We start from the raw sequence: 24,187 nt of genomic DNA on the forward strand, positions 1-24,187 counted from the left end.
GGGTCCCACAGTGTCAATTTTATTGTGCCTGAGCTATACGATCCTCAACATTAACCTCACAGCTACATTATCTGCCCGGCGATGGAGAGACAGAGGCGACAGCAACATGGCTTCCCTCCATAAAAAAAGGGCCAGAAAGAAAACGGGTGGAATAGAGAGAGAAAGAATATGAGGTGCCTGAATGCACATTATCACACTGCACGAATGATGTTCATGATAATGTTATGTATCACCAAAAAAAAGAGACTTCCTGCTTCCGATTCTGGGTGTAGTGGAGACACAAAAACAATTAAAAAAATCATTAAACTACATTAATTACCGCAATATACTGTGAATCAGAATCTCGGGTCAACGATGTAGACCTGCATATATTGCTCATATTCTGTATAAATACAGCAGACTAGTATTAAGAAGTAAATGTGAAGTGCGATTTGGGGGGCTCGGATTCTCGTTTGACGCCCAGACACACCTCTTCAGGGCTGTTTACGCCATGAACTGCACTTGGCAGCTGAGGATCATATTACTACTGCGAAAGAAACAAACAAAGCTGTGCAAACGTGGTGCACTGTCAGAAGCAACGGTTTTACGGCGTGTGATTAATCATATTTGGAGGAACATTAAAGGGAAAGGAGAAAACTGGCTCCAGCACTAGGAGGTAAGGGTGTCAACTGATATAACCCACCACTGACATCAAGCAGAGCCAGCTAGCTCATTGATGTGGCAGCGTCTCATTTTCACCAGTTTGGAAGCAGACAGTTTTGCAGCGCCTTGCGGTTCTTAATTATCTTCCGACTTTGTCTAATTCAATCAACACAACTCAGATCTAGCTGCGAAATGGCACTCACATCCCCTCAAGCTCAGCAAGTCAAAAAACACTGAATAAGTGGAACAGTCAAACTGACAAAATGGCATAGCACATGAGAAATAACTGCTATTTTATCTCCCAGGCTGAGACCTCATCCGCGGTGGAGGGGGATTAGTGGATGAGGGGAGGACGGAGGAGCAGCCAATCGGCTTTTTGTTTTAGGTTACAAGGCTGCGTTCTGCGAGGAAGGGGGGGGGGGGGGGACACAGGAGTCAAGCGCTCTGATGACGCTGCAGATGCTGCCTCGCCGAGCAGCGTGAGGTCACTCTGTTTGCGGAGCCTCCCTAGGTCTCTCGCTCAGATGCTTCCTGGTGAGCTTAATATGTTGTGACCACACCTAACGACAGGATGCGTGGGATGCCGGGACGACACCCCACAGTTGTTCCGCACTCTGCACTTCATGTCAAACGTGCCAGGCGCGTCACTGGGGATTCAGCCGTTAGCCTTTTTGCTGTCTTAAAAAGTGACATAATGAGAGAAGGTGGGAGAGCCCCCCCCCCCCCCACCCCCCACCGTTCCACACCACCACTGTTCCCACCCATTCACCACCCATCTCATTCAGAGGCCACAGCATTATTAGATTCTGACATTATTAGCTCAAATAGCAGCGAGGCCCTGCTGTCATTATAAAGCCTTTACTTTGGTGCTGACTGCCAAATCTGTTTTGCACTAGCTACAGACTGCCAAACCCAACAATGGCAGATTAGTGAAGCCCTTCTCCTGTTGCAGCAGAGGTTAATATAAAGTGACAGGGCTAAGTCCGCTCCGATTAAGTATGCTGAGAGATATTACGGCAGTTTGTTACATCAGATCATTATTGGATTAAACAGCATGCACAACAATGAAAGTTTAATTTTAATTTTCTGCAGGAATATAAAGCAGGCTCCGAGAGCACCCCTGTCAGAACAAAGGCACTTTTACAATACCTTCTTGTTTTTGCTTCCCCTCTTTGCCATTACTGGAGTGGCAGACATGAGAAAAAATGATGGTAAGTGAAGATGTCAACCTTTAGATTTTTTTTTTCTCCCTGAAGGTAATACATTATTTATAAACCAATAAAATTCAACTGCACTTCACAAACCAGGATTCACGGAGCTAAAACATAGGGAAATACAGTAGATCAAAAACTCCATGAGCAATTTCACTGTTTACTGGTTACGGTCATGTACCACTGCATGATATATAGTATAACTATAGCATATAGTTATACACCTCATGCAATATAACTGCATGAGGTGAGGGCCCACTCCGCTCTGCAATAGGTCCAATAAGCTGTTATTAATCCTTACAGAGTCATCCATTAGCCCATCCAATTCTTAGGCCTTTATTAGATGAGCTATCAGCTGTCCATATCCGTCAGAAATACGGGCTTCATTTGGGCTCCAACACCCCTCACTTCCCAGAAGGCCTTGGTGCGCCGGGCAGGTAGGTCGGACCCGAAGGCCAGCGGGGGGGGCGGAGCGAGCCGGATCTGCCAGTCTCCCGGGGTATTCCCCACCGGCCCGTTTCGTCCGATAAATCTCAATGCTTTACGATTAGGTGCATAAAATGAGTCATAGATCTGGACGGTAAATAAGAGCTTGTCAGTGGGGCCGACGCCAGGCCCAGCGCCTCCTCCGCCTCCTCCTCTGCCAGACAGTCCCTCTGTACCCCAGCCATCAGACTGCTGCTATTGAGCTGGGGCTAAAAAGGCTCCAATAAATAAGCCTAATATTTCCCTCAGGATGTTCCCAGTGGCACCCTGAAGCATGCCCGCATGCACTGAACAAACACACAGGTCCGCCAGCAGAGACAATGCGCCCCGATACCAACTGCATTTCTCTATCGCTTATCAAATCATCTCCAACGCGGCGTTCTGCGATTTGTTTCTAATTACTTCTCGCAGATTGAAAAGCCAGGAAGTCAATGGATCAATCCATCTCAAGTATATTCAAACTGTATGCTAGGCTCCAAGACACTGATGTCTTTTAATGGACCTTCAATCCATACTTGCAATTAAGCATGCGAAATCTCCCATTAAGTAAGTCCACTTAGAGCGTATTCACTGGGGTTCCTGTTTGGGTGTTTTTCAGAGGCCGCCTCCTGCATGAGGCTGAGAGACCCGCGGCAGGACGACCTGAGGGAGGAGGAGCCGCCTCCCAATGCACTAACACGGTGATGGACACATCCTCTGCAGCGCCAGCTAATCATTGTTGCCGATTCGTTTACACTGGTCCAAAATGACTCCCCGAATGACCGCCTTTGCATATTAAACAGACAAACAGACAATAGGGACACAGTGTTGGAGGACATGAGCGCAGCTAAACACCAGCAGTGTCACGACAGTCCGGGGAGCGCTAAACTCATAATGCTCCACAGACAAACGGGAATTCACCGGCTGATTGATAGCATATTAAACACAATTGTGTTACTGTCTGTCCGCTGCACATTTTGACAAGGCACCTGCAAAAGCGGTTTCAACGTACATCAGCACCTATTCAGCATAACTGCATATAAAGTGCACCGCATCTCTGCGCGCCACAAAAAGGAGGCTATCACGAGGAAACGTCTGGAGAGGGAGCACAGAGAGCGCATGGCTACGGGCGCGCAATCAGCTAAGAATTCAAGATCTCGCCCGCTTTATACAGTTCTATAATCAGAGAGCAAAGAAGAGAAACAACGCCATTGGCGGCGCAACGCGCAGATTCAAAACATTTTCATTAGCGAGCAAAAAATAGTCGCGGCGGCGTTGCTTCTTTTTGCATAAGTTTGATGTGTGAGCAGGAGGATTAGCTGGAGCACGGGGTGTTCATGTCATCACTGTTCAAGCCTTTCCAACTAGTTTCATGAGGTGATTCACACAGCGTCACCGCTAAAGCAGTAAAGCGACGATAAATAATTTAAACCCGTGATTAGCCTTGTGAGAGACAGTGCGCTACTGTCGTTGGCGAGGTTTCATTTTCAATCAAGGGTTGCTGTTCTCTCACAATACAAACGTACAGTGACCTACAGGAACAATCTGTTTATTCACACGTCTGTTGCAAACAAATAACGCCTCCATGTCGTGATGCCAAGCAGCCGCGTCGCACTAATCCCACCACGCTAATATGTCACAGTCAGCTTGTCACCATATGCCACACTGGCATTACAACATATCGGCGAATGTGCCATTCAATACACAGCATCGTTATTTGACCCACTGCAGTCATTTGGCAAAACAAGCGTGGACGCGTGACATCATATCAAGAGGTCACTGCCACGAAGCCAAAGCCATTATGTCACGATGCAAATTAGAGGCTACATCGTGGCTGGTGCACGGGATGCCAATATCTCATAATACTGTCATGTCAATTTGTGATTATGTCAATATGTGTGAAACGACGCCATGTTGTTCTGTCACTTTAGCATCAATGTGCATTTGGATCTGTGCCGTCAGCCTCCTCTTCTTGGCAGATGTTACAGTTTACAGCCTTTCATTATCTAATGATATTGTGACAGTGATTTACCTTTAAACGCAGGCTAACGCTGTACATTCCAAATCATCCACAAACCTCCATGACTGTTCAGGAAGCGACGCTGGAGCATCTGACGGGTTTTGTTTTCCAGCTCACATTCTGCAGAGAGAACCTGCTCTTCTCCCATACAGACTAATGTATTAGCAGCAATGTAGCAGCTTTGTTTCCCCATTTTTTTAAATCACAGTCTCAGGTTCTAAATAATCTTCTCTGCCTTTTCTATTAAACGACTACAAGGTGCTCTAGAACATGTTTTGACAAAACGCTACTTGCAGACACTATCATCGTGCTTTTATTGCCGTTATAATGGAGCCAACCACAACTGTTTGATTTTTCTTTATGGTTTGTCTGGTTTTTCTTCTTCCTCTTCAAAGTGTCTGGAGCTTATGCTTTGTTGCCAACATTAAACAATCTTTCCAGACAAGTTTAAAAATGTGCCAACCTTCACTCACTGAAAACAAAATCACATGATCACATTTAATGCTGAATAAACACATGCTTCCACTTCCATTTTTGGCCAACAGCATTTAAACCCTTTAAACTGTGGAAGTAAAATTACATTTTCAAGAAGCAACCCACCCCCCACTTAAAAAACCCTCCTTTTTGCATTCATCAACTTTATGCTCCCTTAAAAATCTGCTGCCCATTTAGTGCACAACAGTAAAAGAACTTGACACCTCACTGGTTTCACAAGAATCGTCCAGAGGTCCAAGTCCGATCTCATCTCATATATTAGACATCATCAAGTTTGTGAAATTAAAACGACTTGACCGATCAATACATCCATGATAATTAGCTTATATGCGTACCTTCACAAATGTGTATCTCTGCATTTGGCTGAACTGTCACTGTCATCATCTTTATAATAAAAAACAGAAGAGCAAGTTCGGTTGATTTTCTAAGATATTTTTTATCTTCTGTACTGAGTAATAACTAGGTATCTCCAGTAGTTGCGAAAAGGTTCTGAAGATTAAGTTTATGAGCAACTCATTATTTAACATGTTGGGATGTCCCCACGGACCAATGAAATTTTGATGGCGGTACTACAGCTAGTTTGTTTGCGCCTCTCTCCTACTCCCTACTTATGCAGATACAAATGGGTACGAGTAGTCTCTTTGGGCAGAACCACATTTACACAGGAAAGGATGTTAGTCTAATCCACCTCTCTGCTCTGACGTGAAGACGCAGTCACGTCTGATCTGGCGCCGCTGCCAGACCGCTGCCTGGACAAACTAGGGACTGCAGTGGTGCAGTGAAGTGAGCTCGCCGTTTCCTGTCTCTTCATCTGCATACAGTAAAAAACAAACATTCCTGTAAATAAAGACTGCTGTCCAGCAACTGTCTTCCCGGCGACAATGGTATCGACTGTAGTCAGATGCTCTGCTGATTAAAAATTGATCCATTTTGAAAAATCTAATCAACTGAATAGGATTCTTTCATACGTGGGGTGGGGTTGGGTGTGTTTGTTGGGGATGGAGGGGGGGATAGAGCAGCTGCTGACACAGAGAGGCAGACCTGTTATTAACCCATGCACCTCCACACTGTCCCCTGCACCCTGCACCCTCCCCAGTTCACTTCCCCCTGCGCCCCAGGACGAGACACGGCCCAGACATCTGAATTATTCAGCAGCCTGAGAGGAGCTCCGGCTGGTGGCTCTAATGGCCAGTCCATAGGAGCCCCAGTTCCCAGTGGACAGGGAGGAGGGCTGCAAATGCTGGGCTGCAGGGGGATGTGAGAGTGAATTCATCAGGGGCCAAGGTCGCAGCAGGTTAATGACGCCGCACGTCTAGACGGACGCTGGACTCACACCCCACCTACAAGACAGCGGGGGATGGGTGCAATAATATTTTTATCTTTGAAGGAGAAGCAGTCCTGCAATATTAAGTCCTGCAGCTTATTTATGAGAGAGCAACGCTGTTGACTTTTGACCATGATGTACAATTGACCTGAGACCTCCCCCCAATAAATAGCATAACAAAATGCATATCTCCAGAACCATAAATACAACTGAACCACGTTTTATTCTGATAGACCAGGAACAATTTAAGACAAAAACTAGAATATTTGATTGAAAATGAATAAGAAACAAAACAATTGTCTACACAACCCGATCCTGATTATTCACAACACCCTTACGGTTCCACAAACAATCCCAACAGTTGGAGAAGGGCCCTCAACTCCAAGCACAGTGTCACTCAGTAATCAGGGCATCTTCCCCAGAGAGAAACGGGATGAGGCTCGGGGTGCGACTCTTTTGGGAGCAGCTCGGTTGCCATGTGGTCCATCTCCTTGGCGACCATGTGCATCTGCAAGGAATCTCCAAGGCCGCAAGGCACAGTAGTAAACATGGGCATGAGAGAAACAGTGACCCTCTCCACACAACAGCGGGATGCATAACCTGCTCGGCATGCGTGTGGGCCAATTCTGAGGAAAAAGGCTCTGGGACAAAAAGCAATGATTGTTGCATCGCATCACTCAGTCATCATTCACTGTGAGGACAAACACGCGATGAAGTCCAGGCAAAAAGGCAGAGGAAGGTATTCCTATTATCATCCGCTGGAGATTTATGCACTTCAAGGTTGAGTTCTTTGAGCGAGTGAGCTCGATAAGTCTGATGAAGCAGAATGAGCTTAGCCTTCAATAGGTGCTATCTGCACTGGACGGCACTGTCACAACACCCTCCCGTTAACCACGATCTGATGCCAAGCACATTTAGTGTTGAGGTCAACGTTGCTGCCATGATTGAACCAAACCAAGGGCATCCTGTGGAAGGCCACCGCGGGGACACAGACACACCCCCGCACCCATTTACACAAATGTAATTTCCTCAGCTCCCGTCACTCAAGGTGACCAAGCACATAATTCACAGGCCAGTCGCAGCACAGACCTCCACTCGTTCAAAACAACTCAGCGAAGCAAACAGGAAGGGGTTTCTCTCGGAAAACATGAGAAAACCATTCGCACAGAACAGTAAAATGCAGAAAAATCTACTCCACAACATGAGGAAACACTATACTGCAGGCTGGTACTGCATTAATAGTCGATAGTATGATTTCCATATAGCACCATGCTGAGATTAAGTATTGTGAGGATAAACATTTGTGTGAGGTCTGAACAAATATCCTGCAGTTGAGTAGTCAAAAGTATTCTGATAACGGTCCACTTCACATCTGTCCGGTGATTAGTCACACGGGTTGACCCCTCCCACCTCAACTAAATTTGAGTTCCTTAGGCATAATCTCTCTGATGCCGCATACAGTAGGAGCCAGGAGCAATGTTTAGCTAAACCTGCTGGCCTACGTAGGCAGGGAGAGTCCCCAGAGGGCTGAACAATCAGACAATTTCAAGATCATGAAGCATTAAACCAATCCCGGCAGGGTACACTAATTAAACAGCCGAGCCCGGCACAGCCAACCAATCCCCACAGAGCAATTAAATCCATCCCCTCTAAAACACTGTGGAACCTGTCTGGGGAAAACTGCCGAGTGTGAGAGGGAGAGGGGGGGAGAGCGAGAGGGAGAGAGAGAGAGAGGAGAGAAAAGAGATGCGAAGGGAAGGGGAGGGGAGGAAAATATAAAATTCATCTGGAAAAAAAACAAGGGAAAAAACTATAGGGGGAACACAGCAGGAAGCTAACAAGGGAAATTGAAAAAGGAGAGGCTCAATGCAGTTCTTTGTTCTTTTTGCTCTTTTGGTACATTAAGTGCATTATCTGAACGCCTGTCTTTCTGGCTGTGGAGGGGGAGGTGGTGCTGGTGCTGGTGCTGGGGGGGGGGGGGTGCCTGTGACCACATTTAAATGCAAAAATAGTGACCCTGTTGCGATCAAAGTTGCATATTTAATTAACATTACAAGGTCTGGAAAGCACTCGTGAGACTGAGCGGAAAGAGTGAATAGCCTCAAGGCCTGCATTTACACACGGGCAGAGCTGCTAACACAGTTGCACACCCTAATCAATACCCCGATGCCCTCCACTACCAAGGCAAATGAACAGGTGACAATGGAGGCATGACATCACTGGACGTCTCAGGGAACAGCCACGCACAGAGAAACTACGGGGCTGGAAGGTGATTTGGGGCTGATGCTGCACCTCCGAGATACCTGCAATTAGTCTGCACGCGTTACCATATAGAACTGCTGATAATATTAATGCATAATAAATGCTTATGGTGGTGCTGTTCCCAAAAATCTTTTGTCTAGGTAGGCAAATTCTGTGGCTGTTGTTTTTATTTCCCCGGAGAGACGCTGACACGGTGAAGGTGGATCTCGATGGCGTTGAAGAGCAGCCGAGGAGAAAACGCCAAAGGGGCCGACGGTACGAGCGACAATGGCCGCACACCAGAGGTGCGGACAGGGAGATAGACTTGCTCTTTTCTTCCCCCGACTCAGGCGGTTTATAAATCACGGAGCCCAGCTTCACGTCTCCACTTCCTGTTCCTCTCCATTAAAAATGATAAACTGTACCTCTTGAAGCCACTCGCTCGCTTTAGGGTCCCAGTCTGCACCTTCCTGGTGAAGAACTAGACTGCGCCGCTCAGATTTATTCTATCTCCTCCCATTGTTGGGGATGAATAAGGGAGTAATTAACTGTGTGGGGGTAGCAGCTGCACAAAGACAAGAGCGGCTGCTTTTGCTATAACACACCTTTTGCATTATTTTGATAAATAAGAGCACATCTGCTCTGTGGTAACAAATGCTGGTTTAAAAAGACCACCAAGAGGCCGTCTTTGCTCGGTCTTCTCTCCTCTCACTTAAATGAGGACAAATGGGCCTTGCAAATGGATGGCATGCACAGGACGACTATTCCTGCAGTCTGGTAAACACACTCTGAACAGTGGCACATAATGAGAGCGGCTGAGATCCCAACAGACAACCTGGAGAAGGTTAGTGAAGCATTGATCTGGTGAGCGTGCTAGGCCCAGGAGCACCCTTCATACGGCGCTAACCCAACACTCACAACACCACACACTGTACCCGGCGCGAGCACATTTGTGAATAAGAATGCACCGTTTTGGTTTTTTTGTCATCAAGGACAAAACTGACAACAGAGGAATGAAATACAACGAGGGAAACCTTGCCAACAACAACTAAGGCCCGCTACGTAGAGCGAGACAGACAGAGGGGACGGAGGAGGCCGGGCAGCGGGATTCAGTGTAAGCCCAGGAAAATGAACAAGAAAAGACCAGTGCTCAATACGTCTGAAGTGGCGTCAGACAGTCAAAACAAATAAAGCCAAGGCCGCAGTGGAGAGGCGCGGCTCAAAATGGACTTGCTGGGCAGAGGACTGGCTGTCAGCAGGGAGATAGGACACAGCTTTATACCCATGCCAATGAGCCATTACCTCTCTCCTCCTAATACTTCCAACCTGCCGGGCTGTGAGGGAAGACGAGGCTGCCCCACTGCCACGGAGCCATCCTCCAGCAGACTAATGTGTCCCTGAAGTTTTGTTAAAGCCGGTTATTTACTCCTGCAAAGCAATTGCTCCAGCCTAGGGGCAGCAGAATGGAGAACGCGCCGCTATGAAAAATCTGGCGTCTCTTGGTGTGAAGCGCTGTCAAATACCAAGGGGGCGTTCTGGCTGAAATATTTGGGGTACTGCTTTTTTGCACAGAGCTCTGACCATAAAAAGCATTAAAACAGCGAACCTTTAAGAGAACATTTCAGCGAGGTATCAGTAAAGACAAAAGGCGTTCCTGGCACTCGTCGTCATCTGGCCACATGATGAAAATAGTATTTCTGAAGCATCTCAGTCTAGGAAGGCGCTCACTTAGCGTTTAAGAGCAACTTTTCTAAGTTGAATAACTCACTCTTATTTTCGTGTAATGAAATGAGAGGAGAGGAGCTGCTTGAAAATGCCGTTCAGACAGTGAGATGAGCACAGTCTGGAGAAGCAGAGGTGTTTCTGACACTCAGCTTTTAAAAATAGGACAAACGTGTAACAAAGAACAGGTCTAAGAGCCGCTGCTCCTCCGCATCGAGAGGAGTCAGCTGAGGTGGCTCAGGCATCTGTTTGGGATGCCTCCCGAACGGGTCCTTGAGGAGGCAGGGGAGAGGCCCCGAGGACCACCCAGGAACAGCTGGAGGAAGAGTCTGGGAGGAGAGAAGTCTGGGGCTCTGACTGGGTGGGTGGATGGATGGATGGATGGATGGATGGATGGATGGATGGATGGATGGATGGATGGATGGATGGATGGATGGATGGATGGATGGATGGATGGATGGATGGAAATAATGTTTTGTTACATATAATCATATAAAGTCTCTTGAAGAGATACTTGAGCATTTATTGTCACGATCTTATTCAGCTCCAGTTTACTGAGGGTTTTTTACAGCTTTTACTATGCCACTATATTACACATGGAGATTCACTAAAGTTCTAATTAAAAGCTCAGGGTTCCATACTGATTTGTTATTTCATTCAAAGTGAATAAATGCTTGTGACTGTTTAACACTGATTATTTAGCAGTGTTTTTTTTGTGGCAACCCAGTGCAGATGACGTTAAATTCATTCATGCACTCCTCATTGTTCAAACATCTAAAAAAAAATTCAGCGACCTCTCTTCATTAGTGTACATTAGAACTGCAATTAATGAAATATCACTTTCCTAAATAAGTGTCTATACTTATATAGCAACACTATTCTCTGAGATAAAGCCAAAAAATCAACATTTCTATAAAAAGGTGTAAAATATAGTCTGCTGAATCCAATCAGGACAGAAGATGCAGTGGGAGACCCAGAGGCAAATCTAGCGCTTCTAGTGTCCTCCTCGAGAAACACATGGAACAGGGATCTTGAATTGGTTGGATTGCTTGATAAAACGTGACTCCAGTGTGCACAGGCGCTGTGTGAGGGAGACTGGGGTCAGCTGGACTCATGGGCTGAGTCGCCAAGAAAACAAAAAAATCCCCGCCAAGGTTGGCAAACAGCAAAGAGGGGGACAAGCTGCAGAGCTGCAGACAGATGCCACGACTGGAATCACGTCTGTGGACTGATGGGTCCAAGCTCAGACGCAAGACGGTAACACGCAACACCAACGCAATGCTCAGCGCACACACTGGTTTATATGATGTCCATTCATTTCTCTATTATGATTAAAGTAAGGTTTAAAAGGCAAATGTGATTCATTATTCTGTGCTTAAATATGCCATTAAAAGCCATTAAACCATAGGAACACATGAGCCTGTAGGTGTCGTACAGTATGTATGTCAAATAAATAAAATTAAAACCACACATGTAACTACAAACATCCAGTGGTACGTAGAAAAAGTCGTCATTTGCACGAAGCAAACATTTAACATTACGGCTTTCAGAAGACCTCAAGAGCACAATCACAGATATAGACAGCAACATTATTACACGCAGGCTTATCAAACAGCAGCACAGAGCAGCAGTCTGCAAACTGGAGCACAGGCACGGCAAAATGATTGGATAGGTATGGAAATCTACTTGAAGGAAGGTCAAAGTGATTAAGCTGACATTAATGACAGGCCTAGTCTTCCTGTGAGAATGCTCACCGTGGCTGTCTCTAAACCCATTTGTCATTCTGCTTCCAACGCCGAAGCATCTGCTTTGAAGTCTCTACCACTAATGCTACACAGAGAGGTTAAACAGCTTAATGCTGAAGTCTGTTTCACTCCTCTTGCTCTCTAATGTTCCCTGCGTTTTATGTGCCGGGGTTATGGCTCCTGGATTTCACATCTCAATTTGCCCCAGATCGTCCTGTAAAGCGCCTTTCTCATTCGCCTTGTTGCCACTGTCAGACGCAACCTGAAGGATGCGAGGCGGCCAAAGACGCGCCCCACCCGTTCCGTCACGGGCGCCGTAATGAGGGACGCGTGTTCGGAAATGTTTATACAGGAAAACCCGTCCTGGTTGTGACAATGGAGCAGCTTTTACATTTTAAATGTAGCACTTAATCTGTTGGCTTGGAAAAAAAACAACAATAAAAGGACCGTCGTGAAAAATAAGATAATGAGCATATGGAGGACCCTCCGTGGAGGTCGGCTTTAAAAACTTTAAAGCCCTTTGTATCAATCACAGCATACGAATTAAATGATGCAGTCATTATGATAAATAATACAAGATGTGAGGCGCTCTGGACTTACTCACGCTCCACAACAATGAGATTAGACTAAAGCATCTGACATTAACAGTATCAGCAAACAAATATATGAAAGCATGAATGAAAGACAGACAGAGAACAATTTTCGCAGCCAATTTGAGATTGGGAGGTTGGTGTGTGTGTGTGTGTGTGTGTGTGTGTGTGTGTGTGTGTGTGTGTGTGTGTGTGTGTGTGTGTGTGTGTGTGTGTGTGTGCGTGCGTGCGTGCGTGTGTGTGTGTGTGTGTGGAGGAGCTACTGGCAAACAGCACACAGAGCAGGCTGTTTGGCAATACTGCTGTCTCTGTGTGTGGATTAGAGCTGACACCAGAGCAACTGAGTCACGCTAAATGTAGTACAATCACAAGCTTTTGTTCCTGATCTAAAAAACCCACCGCCTTTCAGACTCACGGAGGAGAGCGCGGCTGAGGAGCGCTAACTAAAAGGCACGGCACTATTTCGCCGTGTGACCACAGCATTGCGACATCGCTACAAACAACAGATTAAAGTGAGTGTAGTTAAAGCACGGCGCCCAAGTTCTCTGCTGAGGCCTGCTTTAATTGCATCCATGTAAATTCGTTTTCCGTGTTCTTGGTGGGCAATGAAAAGGTAGGAATACGAGAAATGCATGCCGCTCACACAATTAAGCTCAACCGCTATCAGTGCATTTCCAAGGGGCTTGAACGCACCGTCTCTTACTCATCACCTGGCGCTGCAAAATCCCTCTAAAAGCCCCACATTCGCCCTCTCTCTCCTCACACTGTATTGCACGCGTGTTTTGGGGCCTGGCAGGACCTGGCAGGACAGACCCTGACCCGTCCTTTTGATGCTCGCCCACGGAAATGCCATCTGGCTGGTGTGAATGATTACCACAGCAACGGCCGGGTGACCTGCAGCCAGCAGGAGCCAAGGTCACTCCACCTCAGCGCTTCGCACTTTCCTTGCCCTCTTTTCATCAGCCTGCAGGTGAATTATTCATCCTGTACGACGCCGAGTCACAAGCACGACAAAAAGGGGCCTGCACACTGGCCGTGTAATAATGGGCAACGGGGAAATAAACAGCCCGGCGTCACCTGCTAAACTAAACAGCTGATAGATCGCAGCTAATAGCAAGCATGCTCCTCTATAAAAGCCTCCGCGAGGAAAATACCCTGGTCAAAAGCTGCCACAAACACGACCCGACCGCGGCCGAACAGGAAATAAGTCCAGTCATTGATTTCTGGCACATGGAGCAGAAGACGTCACATTCAGGCTACAGGCGTGTTTGCAGCCGGAGGTCTGTAGCTGCGGCTAAGGTAACGTGGCCGGGCTCATGCTAGCGCTGGAATATTAATGCTTTTAGTGTTGAACAAACTGACTTTGAGCATCAAGACACGCGTGTGTGTCCAAGGTGCTGGCAGATCCGCATCACGAGTTAAACAGCTGCAACAAAACAGTGTGAAAACAAAAAAAAAAGACCCAACACCAAACTCAGAGAGGACCGGAAGCGTTTTGCTTATGGTTTGCGAGAATCAGCCACACACAGTAGAATTATTGCTCCATCTCCACAACATGTTGTCTGCTGAATATTTAGGCACTGGATATGAGGCGCTGCACAGCAGGTGGGATCAAAGGCACTGCTTTTAAATGAGGTCATTCAAGGCAACGCGGGCATGAGCGCACACGTTTGTGCAGGTACCATGACTTCTACTTGATATTTCCAGTCATATACCGCCGGCGGGCTGCAGGCTGCTCTGTTTAATATAAAGCACTGCATCACTGGCCGTGACACTGGGCAGCGGCTCGGTCGCGCTTAAGGGCCAGTTGAGACGGCGCTCCCGGGCTCCTCAGTCACGTTTAATGAAAAAACCTTGAATGCGCACATCTATCACACACGTTGCCCTGCCCCCCGTGGAGCCGGGCCGAACCGAGGCGAGGGGCGGCGCGGAGCCGCAACAATAGCGCCCTCGCTCTCCGGATGCCAGCCCGGATGAGAGCGAGGTCCAGCGGCCGACACGAGACAGCCGAGAGCCGGCAGACCTGCGTCCGCCCCCCCCCCCCTCTCCCCTCTCCTCTCCAGGCGTCTCCTCGGGACCCGGACCGCCACGCTTCCTGTCATCTCTCATGTTACAGAGCATCAGTCAAACGGCGCAGACGGTGCCCTTGCGCCGCCGCCGCTGATTTACAAACATTAGCGGGGAATACAATTACACGGCTCCCACGGCCGCGCAGCCCTATGCGGCTTCGGGAGAGAGGGGAGACGGCGGATGGAGGGGGGTGGGGAGGTGAAGCCAGCCTTTAGCTTCCACGACCGTATCTCAGCGCTTAGGTTTCACAAATACACGCGTCAAGCCCGTCAGCGGCGCGGTTTGTGGGCGCAACTTTCGGCGTCGGCGCTCGGAGCCGCCGGACGCGCGGCTCCGCGTTACGGCTGGGATGGAAATAAACTGCTCACCTGCCACATTCTCCACGTTTGGGCACATTTTGCGCCGGCGACACAACAGTCCAGCGTTTGCGGACTTCACCGCTGCCTCGCGTCAACTAAGCGCTCATATGAGACGCCTTGCGTTTCTAAATGTGCCGCCCGTGCAAAACGAGGAGGTTTCTGCCGTAAAATGTCCGAGCATAGCGGTTAACGTCCACGCTATAAACTTTCTAATTGCGAATGAAACTTCAAAAAAACGCAAACACTTCGAGGCATAAAAAATGGTAAATGACGGCAAACGTGCCGGATCCTGCCGAAAGGTGCAGCAGAAACACATCGGCCGTCGACAAAAAACACCCGCATAAAACACTAAGTCTGGCGGAAAAAGTTACAGCCTACGTCCAGGAACCGACGCTCGCGGGCGCATTAAAAGTTTCCGTGCACGAAGCCTAAGTGCGGCGGAGCCCGTCGCGCACGATAAATAGTAAAAAAGCCCAAAAGCTACCGCGTGCAAACGGCAGTGCTGTCCGCGGTGCTGATCCCAGATCGGTGTGGCTAACGGAGGCTGTGCTGCTCCACGGTCGCTCCACCGCTGATCAATGATTGAACTGAACAAAGGCAGAAGAGGGATCAATTTCTAATAACTATCAATGCAAACACCGCTAGCTTTCGCCTCGCGCGCGCCCGAAACGGCACAACACGCGCCGGACTACGGTAAGAAGACGCCCCGCCGCGAAAATAAGCCCGGGAAGGTGAGAATAGCACTAACCTGAAGCCGCCGTAGATCAAATTTCTTCCAATATTGAAACATCGATCCTACATCGGCGGCCATCTTGGGGGATATTGAGGAGATTTTTTTCAGCGGCTGCAATAAATATGTGGGCTGGATTCCCCTTCGTTAAACAACGTTTCCGATCACAGGTCCCACTTTGGGGAAAAAAAGTAACGAGCACACTTAACACGAGAGTCCACCGACGTGTTTGACAAGTCTGGCAACATGTTTTTGTAGAAGTGAGAAGAAAAAAAGTGGATGATTTTTTTTTAGTTGTTGTTGTTTTTGGCCATGTGCCCGGTTCAGAAAAAAAAGTAAAAGAGCGCGTGCGTCCGTGCCTCCGTCCTCGACATTAACTGGACAATTGCACTTGATTTTTGCTTTGGCAAAGTTATCAATACTGACGTAAAGCCCCGGGTTGATCGATACCGTCTGGAAAAGGGGAAGGAGATGATGTGCAGATTAGTAGAGTTCAGGGAATTTAGCCAAGCCTACTTTTTTGCGTGTTTATTACAGCGGCGCGCGGGACAGTACAATTAGAGGCAGCGTTGGAAATTATAATAGGCTGGATTATCGACATGCGGAGTCTATTATTAGAAAGCCACTTAGTTCACGTGTCGTTTGATGGGAATTGGGCTGAATAATCTTTGATGTTTGATGATGACTGACGTTCTTCGGACTCACTTAATACAATGCGCTGCCTTTTGTAAGTTTACATTGTTTTATGTATCGGCTCATGAGGCTTTATCTCGATATTGTGACTCCAAAATAGCCCAAGTTCAACATAATATATGTTGTGATTTGGATTTTTACAACATATTGTCATTTGCATTGGTCGTTTTGTTTGTGTATTCATGAAATAAAAAAATAATATGAATGAAAAATGATAAAAAAACCCTCATGAATTATACAGCATACATTTTGATCCTAGATCGGAACACAAAACAGCCTCATGGCCAAAAGACACGTTAATGAATTAATGGTATAATAATAAAAGCAGATGGAAAGTGTCACATATTTACTTTGCCTGACTTAATCAGACACGAGGGTGTTCTTTGTCTACTTCTACCGTCTCAGGGCTCAGGTAGGCCGCCGTGCTGCTCCACACTGGTGCCAGGTGCTCCCCCTGCTGACTAACGCTGTTCCAAGCAAAGCTGCGAGCAAATGAGCATTGTGCCATTTCCTTCATTAATTATGCCTTGGCTTCTGAGTGAAGGTATCAATCAAAAGCAATGGTTCAAGCCGCCACCTGATCACCTGGCGTTCGCCTCACTGTGTACAGTAGCTTCCAGCTGATATCCCTTATGAAAATCAGTCCAAGGTAGGAAATAATATCCTCATGAGTCATATTCTCACGGCCTCGGGGGACAGTGACATATATCTCTGCCACAGACAAACACCTAAGGGGAAAATGAAGAAAGATTATTAAAAGTTTTTCATATTGCATTTTATTTGTGGCTGCGGGCTGAGGCTAAAGTGTTGGATTTGAATATCGTAAGATAGTGACACGCCAGAAAAATGTGCACTCTCAACGGTGACTGAAGACATTTTATTTTTAGGGCGCGTGGTGTCCAAAATTAAAAGTTTTTCTGTATTCATCATTTGGGTACAATAATTCAGACCCCTGTTAAACAAGAGCAGTGCTCAAAGGTGGAGGCTCACATGGAGTGGAGCCACTACAGCCTGAACTGGTGTGCAGCGCACTTCACTGGGAACGTTGAACGTTGTTTCCCTGTTGAATCTTTAACCCTGCCTCCATCACCAATGGCACACTTTGTCCACACACACACTTTGTTCCTGCAGATCAAGCAAGGTGTTTGTAACCAGGCATTTCCAGGTGCCAGGAACACCGTGTTCTGGCTGCACTGGAATGTGGAGCGCTCAGGCTCAGTGGGGACTCAGCGACGACGCAAGCTCGAATGCACCTCCAGACGCTGATGTTTTCGCCGTCAGCTCCCCCGATCCACATTTAGCCTCACGTAAAAAGATTACAAAAAATAAATCTCCGAATCACACACAACCTCATTCATCTCCTGACGTTCTGAATATAAACTTGACCTCACATTCGCCGTTGTCATCAACAAAGCGCTAAGGGCCTCTTCCACTGACCTTGTCACCCCGTTCAAATTAATACATTGCTCTGAAAAAGCTTAATCTAAAACAGCAGCGTGCGATTACGTGAAACGGGCCCCACGCGCACAGAGGGGAAATTATCCACGAGAAGGAAAATGATTGTTTTGATGAGGTTACTGAATAAGGGATTTAAATGACCGTGTGTCTTTGGAAGAGCTGACATATATTTAATGAAGTGACATATTGTTGATGAGCGATAGCGGCTTCTTAAAGTTTGCCTGAAGAGTTGAAGTTGGCAAAGAGCTCAACCTGAGCCGCAGCCGTCCCACATGCAGCTCACGTTAAAGGAGAGCGACCAAACTGCTGCACGTAGAACAGTGTCAATGTGTCAAAGGCCATTTTAGGTCATGTGTGTGTAATGTTTAACATTGTTTTCACGACTTTTTCATTCCTAGTTACCATTTTAACAAACCAATAAAGGGTTTTAACTTCAACGCCCAACAAAAACAGTAAAGGTCTGTTTTAAGCGAAAACAGGATGTTTATGTGAGTCGGCTCTTTTATCAAACACATTTTATTTCAGGAAAAGTGGTATTTTCAGTGGAAATGTGAGGTCTATCTGTAATGTGACATAAACAGCCGTATGGTATAATTCAATAAAATTCATTTCAGTTCAGTTTCATTTATATAGGACTAATTCACAACTATAGTTATCTTATAAGACCGTACAAATATAAACGTGAGCGAGGTGATTTATTTAAAATACCAATCAAAATATGAAATTGTAATTTAAATATTCAATTCATAATAATTGCAAAAGTAGAAAGGGAAAACATTTTAATTTTTACAGAGGAAACGTCCAGTAGAACCAGGCTCAGTGGGTCTGGACTCTGGACCGGTTGGGGTGATTGCAGGTTTACAGACCATGGTCGGATTTTCTTCATTATCCTCTCAAACACTAACATGTCCTGCATGTGTGATGCACCACAATGCATCATGTGCCTGTTTTACTTCATTAAAGGTCATTTCCGTCTGGGTCAGTGATTAGTGGACCTTCTAAAGCTTTATTGAAATATTAATTAGAATATGACATATTTCTAAAAGGAAAAATGATCAAACTTAAATACCTCATGTTGTACATGATGCAAATGAGTTCATGGATTTAATTATAGGAATATGATCTAAGCTTTCTATTTATTTATATTCAGATGGAACAAACGGATCAGTGTCGCTGGAAATGGCCAGTTTACAATGACGGCGTATGTTGAGTCCTGTGGGTAAGGAGCACTACCTACTGGACACACTGGGTAAATGAATGCTCATAGGGATAAAGGGTGGGACATGGAGCCAAAGTCAGTAGCCAAGTAAAAACCCTGATCATCTAACTTGATGTAATTGACTGCAAGTCCAAGTACCACGAGAGGATTTACGTTAAATGCAAATACGAAATTATCTCTAAAATGAATTTGATACAGATTAAACACCATTAAACAGTATTTTTCCAAATTTGACACACACAAGAAATAAAAAATAAAGATTTTATTTTCATTATATGGGCCAATAATTTCAATTTATATTCTCATATTAATTACATTTTATACTATCTAAATGCAAACTCAGTTAAATTCAGAGGAATATAAATAAAATATATACAAACGAGGAACAAGTACTACAAATGTGCAACTTGGTGCAGTACTTGACTACCCAGCAGTACACACCGACCTTCAGCATTAAAACATGGTTCAAATAATGTCAGTTGTTTTTGTTACGTTGATGCAACATTGAAACAATGTACAATTCTTGCGTTTAATGCTGTGACGGGAAGACGTTAAAACAGCGATGCCCTGTCAACGCTGAGTCACCTTTCACAGTCAACACATGATCCAGTGGTCATCCCACCATGACTATGACGTCGGTTCAACCATGACTCAGCGCTGAAATGCCTGCTGGGAAAATACACTCACACCAACTCTACACATCCATGTCATTCTTCAGCACAAGCTTCAAAACCTGCCAGCACCTGATGGTCGGGAGAGTTCGGGTTTAGCTCTCAGACATTTCGCACATCAAACATTTTGACAAGTGGAAGCAGGGAGCGATCATGTGGGACTAATAGCATTAATGATATAGGTGCTCTAGCAAGTCATTAGGCACAACGGCACCTGGAACGTGGAACATGTAATTGCAGTGCAGCTTAATTGTGATTAATAATTACACCTCTGCTTTTCAGCTTGTCCAAATACCGGCTGTGATGGAGCAAAGACTCACAAACACGTGCTTGACAATTGTAATTTTCAATTAAACAACTGGAAGGTAAAAAGCTGTTATTAAAATGAACACAGGATTACACAAAATTACAATTATCTCCGTGAAAGCTAATTCAAGCTCCATGCAAATGACCCTGTGTAGCTGTTGTCTACACAATTAACAGATGGGATAATAAATATGCAAATAATGTTATATATTTACATTTATATGGAAACAGTGTAACAGCAATGTTTTGATTGAATTGGAAAATCAGATGAATACCTAAAATTATTCTGTCTTAAAAACTGTGCAATTTCTTTCAGTTTCCTTCAGACAACTTTTATTTATACAGCACTCCACCCACTCACAACAAAGGCTTTATCAAGGCTCTTTACATAAAGCCAGCTCCTAATTGTTGCCAATCAGTATATTGTTATTCAAATAATCGTGGAGAAAGAAACCTCCAGCTCAATGTGGAGATCCATCTGCCTCGACCGGTTGTGGTGAAGGGATAGAGAGAGAAACGAGGAGAAACAACAGGCAGCAACAGAACCCAAGCAACAGAACCCAAGCAGGATGGTTGGACCAGAGACTGGAGATAGGTCTATGGCAGCTTAGCCATATAACAACAAGCTTCATCAAAAGGAAGACTGGTCTTAAAGTTGAGAGGGAACCTGCACTGAAGCTGCTTCCACAGGACAGGAGCTCGTGGCTAAAGGCTCTGCGTCCGGTTCTACATTTAGAATCTCTGCCACCGTTGACTGTCTCTAACATTTTCCATAGCGTGGCTCATTGTTTACGAGCCAGTCTTACTAGGGCTCAGAGAGCTTTAGCTAACAGTTCTGCTTAATGTGCTGCTGAGAAACACCTCCCACCGGGGCCCGGTTTCACTGGCACTAACTGGAGGGCAGGACGATGGATCCCATCGAGTCCAACTGTCTGTTACGAACACCACAGTGGCTCCAGAGCCACAGCTATGTCCCGCTGTTATTCTGGGGTCTCGGTAATGCAGTAATGGGGCATGTGTTTGGCTATTGTCCCTAAATCTGGCAAAGGAGGCTGGGGCCGGTGAGGGAATAGCCTTCTTTACCTGAGTCCCTGCCTAAAGAAGGCATGGAGTATTTATAGTTCATAATGTACCATTGTACAGTCACTATATTTACCCCTTGTTGTGAGCTGCTCCGTCATAAAGCCCCAAGATCCTGCTCAGTCCTGATCCTGCTACCACTTAAATATGGTGAGTGGACACACTTCTTTTTCTATATATTTAGTTATAACATAATATTTCTGCCTCTCTGCATCATGTAATATATTGCATATGTAATATTTTCATTCAGTACAATTGTATTCATTGATGCAGTGTACATCTTGCTCTACTCACAGCAATGATAAGGAATCAATACACTTTGCATCAATATGCTTAATGGTACTGGATAAAGATTAACAAAAGTATCAATAGGACAGGGCTGCAGTTGTCCTATTGATGATGTATTGATTTTGTCTACTCACAGTGATGAAGTTTTTTTTTTCTAAAATACTATATCTGTTAATCTTATCGAGGCCAGCTCCTGTATGAAAAATGAAAGTAAGGGGGGAAATGGTGGTGAGAGAGGGGGTGTGGAGGAGGAGGAGGAGAGGAGGAAGCACAGCAGATGGGAGCGGAGGAGAGGAATGCGGTCGACGAGGAGAGAAGGCGTGAGAAAGATAAAAAGGCAGAAAGGACAGAAGGGGAAATACGAGCAACAGGCGCAGGCCACAAACAAGTCAGGGATCATCGGAAGCATTGTTTTTACACAGCAGCATCTCCGTTGCTCCCTCATTATCTCCACCGGCAGCAAATTCAGCTTCATGTCCCGTCACTGCCAACATTCAACCCAATGCACAGAACATAATGGACCGTGGGTCCCGTCCATGAAATACGTGATTGCTCAAGAGCTAATCCACAGCGAGGGTGAGACAGCAGCTGCTGAGAGGCCGTCAGATGCGAGCGCGGTGACGTCGTCCCATCACACTGTTTTCACATTTCCTTGGCAGTCGTGTAAATACCTTGACATAATCCCTGCCTCTGAGGGATTTCTGATCAAGCGTGGCTGCGTGCCACCCTGTCACCATCCGGGCCCTGCAGTATGATCCACAGTGTGCGGGCAGTGGACCACACCCTCCCCAGGCGTTGTTGTGCGTTCCCCCAAAATTGGAGGCTTGACTGAATATTTCCACCGCAAACTGACAGCGTTTGAAGCCGTGTTGAAATGCTCGGCCCACTTTAAATAATCTGGCTTCTCCAAAAACACGTCCCACCGCCACACTGTAGGTCTAAAGAGCCAGGTGATCACTGCGTCGTCAGCATCTGATCTGATTCCAAAAATATGGTCAAATTCCACAGGCGCCCAAGAAAGCAAAGAAGAGATCGGAGGGGGGCGGCTCCAACGTCTTCTCCATGTTCGAACAGGCCCAGATCCAGGAGTTCAAAGAAGTCAGTGCTTTGCTGCATCTTTTCCTTCACATTGAGTTTGAGAACTTTGTTGTGTGGCGCATGTTCGCTGTGCAAAGCGGAGAAACAGCATGCAATCAAACCTCTGCAGGCTTTCACCATCATGGACCAAAACAGGGACGGCTTCATCGACAAGAGCGATCTGAGAGACACGTTCGCAGCCTTAGGTGGGATCACCCTGCGCCTGCGGATGCCTGATCTCTGCTCACGCCGGAGCACAGCAACTTAAACGCCAGTGGCTGAAAAAACAAATCACTGATAATTCATCAGTTAACCAGTTAGATAATGAAAAGGCCTAAACACTGTCCCATCCTTCTGTAGGTCGGTTAAATGTCAAGCAGGAGGAAATTGATGAGATGCTTAAGGAGGCATCAGGACCCATCAATTTCACCGTCTTTCTCACCATGTTTGGAGAGAAACTCAAAGGTGAGGGGGGATTCTGTACAGTATTTTTACATTTAAATAACAACTGTGTTGATTTCTCTGAAAAAAGTGTTCTATTTCATGAAGACTGCTGCTTCACCTTCAGGCGCCGACCCAGAGGAGACCATCCTTAACGCTTTCAAAGTGTTTGACCCTGAGGGAAAAGGAACACTAAAAAAAGACTTGTGAGTAAGTGCGCGGCGCTAAATGACGTGCTAATGGCTGTTCTCATCATCCTCATCATTGTCTTCACAGTGTGACAGAGATGCTCACAACCCAAGCAGACAGGTTCTCCCCTGAAGAGGTTAAAGCTCCGCCTCAAGTAACACAGTTTGTCTGTTTGCTTTGGTTGATTTTCATTCATGCTCTGACCTTTTGGCCACAGATGGAACAGATGTTTGCAGCGTTTCCTCCAGATGTAGCAGGAAACCTAGACTACAAAAACCTGGTGTACGTCATCACACATGGTGAAGAAAAGGACCAGGAATAGAGCCGCTCACAAAGAATAAGGAAGAAACCGAAGGATAAAGTAATCAGCGTAGATAATATCTGTTCATATTTACATTTGCACTGTATGAAGACTCGGAAACTACAAACACAGGCCTATGATGGAGCTAGTTAATCCCACTGTGAGAACTCACATTTACCTCCTTTCTATTTAATTTCAGATAGATGCAGCTTCCTGAATGTGCCTCCCACAAAAAGGCTGCTTCAAACATGATGCATAATTACTTATAGATATTTATTTTACAGTACAGGATTGGTCCAAACTGTTGAGTGATGGAACTCAGCTGTCACATGACCTGCTCTCCCATGAATAAATATCTGCATGAAAACAGTGTGTCACTGGCATGCAGTAAAGCAGAAGTTGAATAACTCATGTAGCTCAGCGTCATCCAGAACCAGGACAATCTATATCCCAATACAAAATGTTAAATAAATGGACCTTTTTTCTATCTCGTATTTTGGTATAATCTGTGACTCCTCCAATAATATGCTGACTGAGTGTGTTTGACCACTGTTTGAAACGGATGATTGCATTCTGTAGACAGTTGAATCCAAGATCCTTTAGAAGGTAGAATAAGTGTAATGAAATATGACCTATAAAATGTCTTTCGTTTTTTGAATCTTGTAAAAATAGCAAATTTGACCATCTTCCATTAAAGTAAAACATGTTTGGCCTCACTCTATTATTTATTATTGATTTAATTGACCTTTATACGTCCCATAGTTGTTGACTAATCGATAAAATTTCAGTTTGTGGTTTCTGAAAAATTTAATTTTATATATTTAAAAAGCAGCAATCTAACTTAATGGCC

General features: G+C 45.8%; 2 protein-coding genes across 5 annotated transcripts in view; one reads left to right on the forward strand and one right to left on the reverse strand.

The window, feature by feature from the left end:
• The window catches only part of cux2b (cut-like homeobox 2b), a 74,990-nt gene extending 58,947 nt beyond the window's left edge, over positions 1-16,043 (reverse strand). Inside the window, exon 1 of one of the 2 annotated variants that reach the window (XM_029161836.3) lies at positions 15,633-16,043. In XM_029161836.3, coding sequence (XP_029017669.1) covers positions 15,633-15,695 — 63 coding nt within the window. In that variant the 5' untranslated portion in view covers positions 15,696-16,043. Of the gene's footprint in view, positions 1-14,893; positions 15,327-15,632 lie in introns of those variants that run through there. The other variant, XM_029161839.3, reaches the window with a different exon arrangement.
• Positions 15,440-24,053, forward strand: myl2b (myosin, light chain 2b, regulatory, cardiac, slow). 3 transcript variants are annotated; one of them, XM_041072232.2, is made up of 9 exons: positions 15,440-15,577; positions 18,916-18,984; positions 19,938-21,191; positions 22,338-22,427; positions 22,537-22,612; positions 22,767-22,871; positions 22,975-23,053; positions 23,124-23,172; positions 23,254-24,053. In XM_041072232.2, the coding sequence occupies exons 3-9, from the start codon at positions 21,189-21,191 to the stop codon at positions 23,356-23,358; spliced, it is 507 nt and encodes a 168-aa protein (XP_040928166.1). In that variant the 5' UTR covers positions 15,440-15,577; positions 18,916-18,984; positions 19,938-21,188; the 3' UTR covers positions 23,359-24,053. The 3 variants fall into 3 exon arrangements, with proteins under 3 accessions (XP_040928166.1, XP_055367722.1, XP_040928165.1); XM_055511747.1 differs by having other exon boundaries at positions 15,470-15,615; positions 18,916-21,191; positions 23,254-23,397; positions 23,537-24,053; XM_041072231.2 differs by having other exon boundaries at positions 15,470-15,615.
• Positions 24,054-24,187: the final 134 nt, after the last annotated feature.

Source organism: Betta splendens, chromosome 9 (genome assembly GCF_900634795.4).
Source record: "Betta splendens chromosome 9, fBetSpl5.4, whole genome shotgun sequence".
NCBI classification, from domain to species: Eukaryota; Metazoa; Chordata; class Actinopteri; order Anabantiformes; family Osphronemidae; genus Betta; species Betta splendens.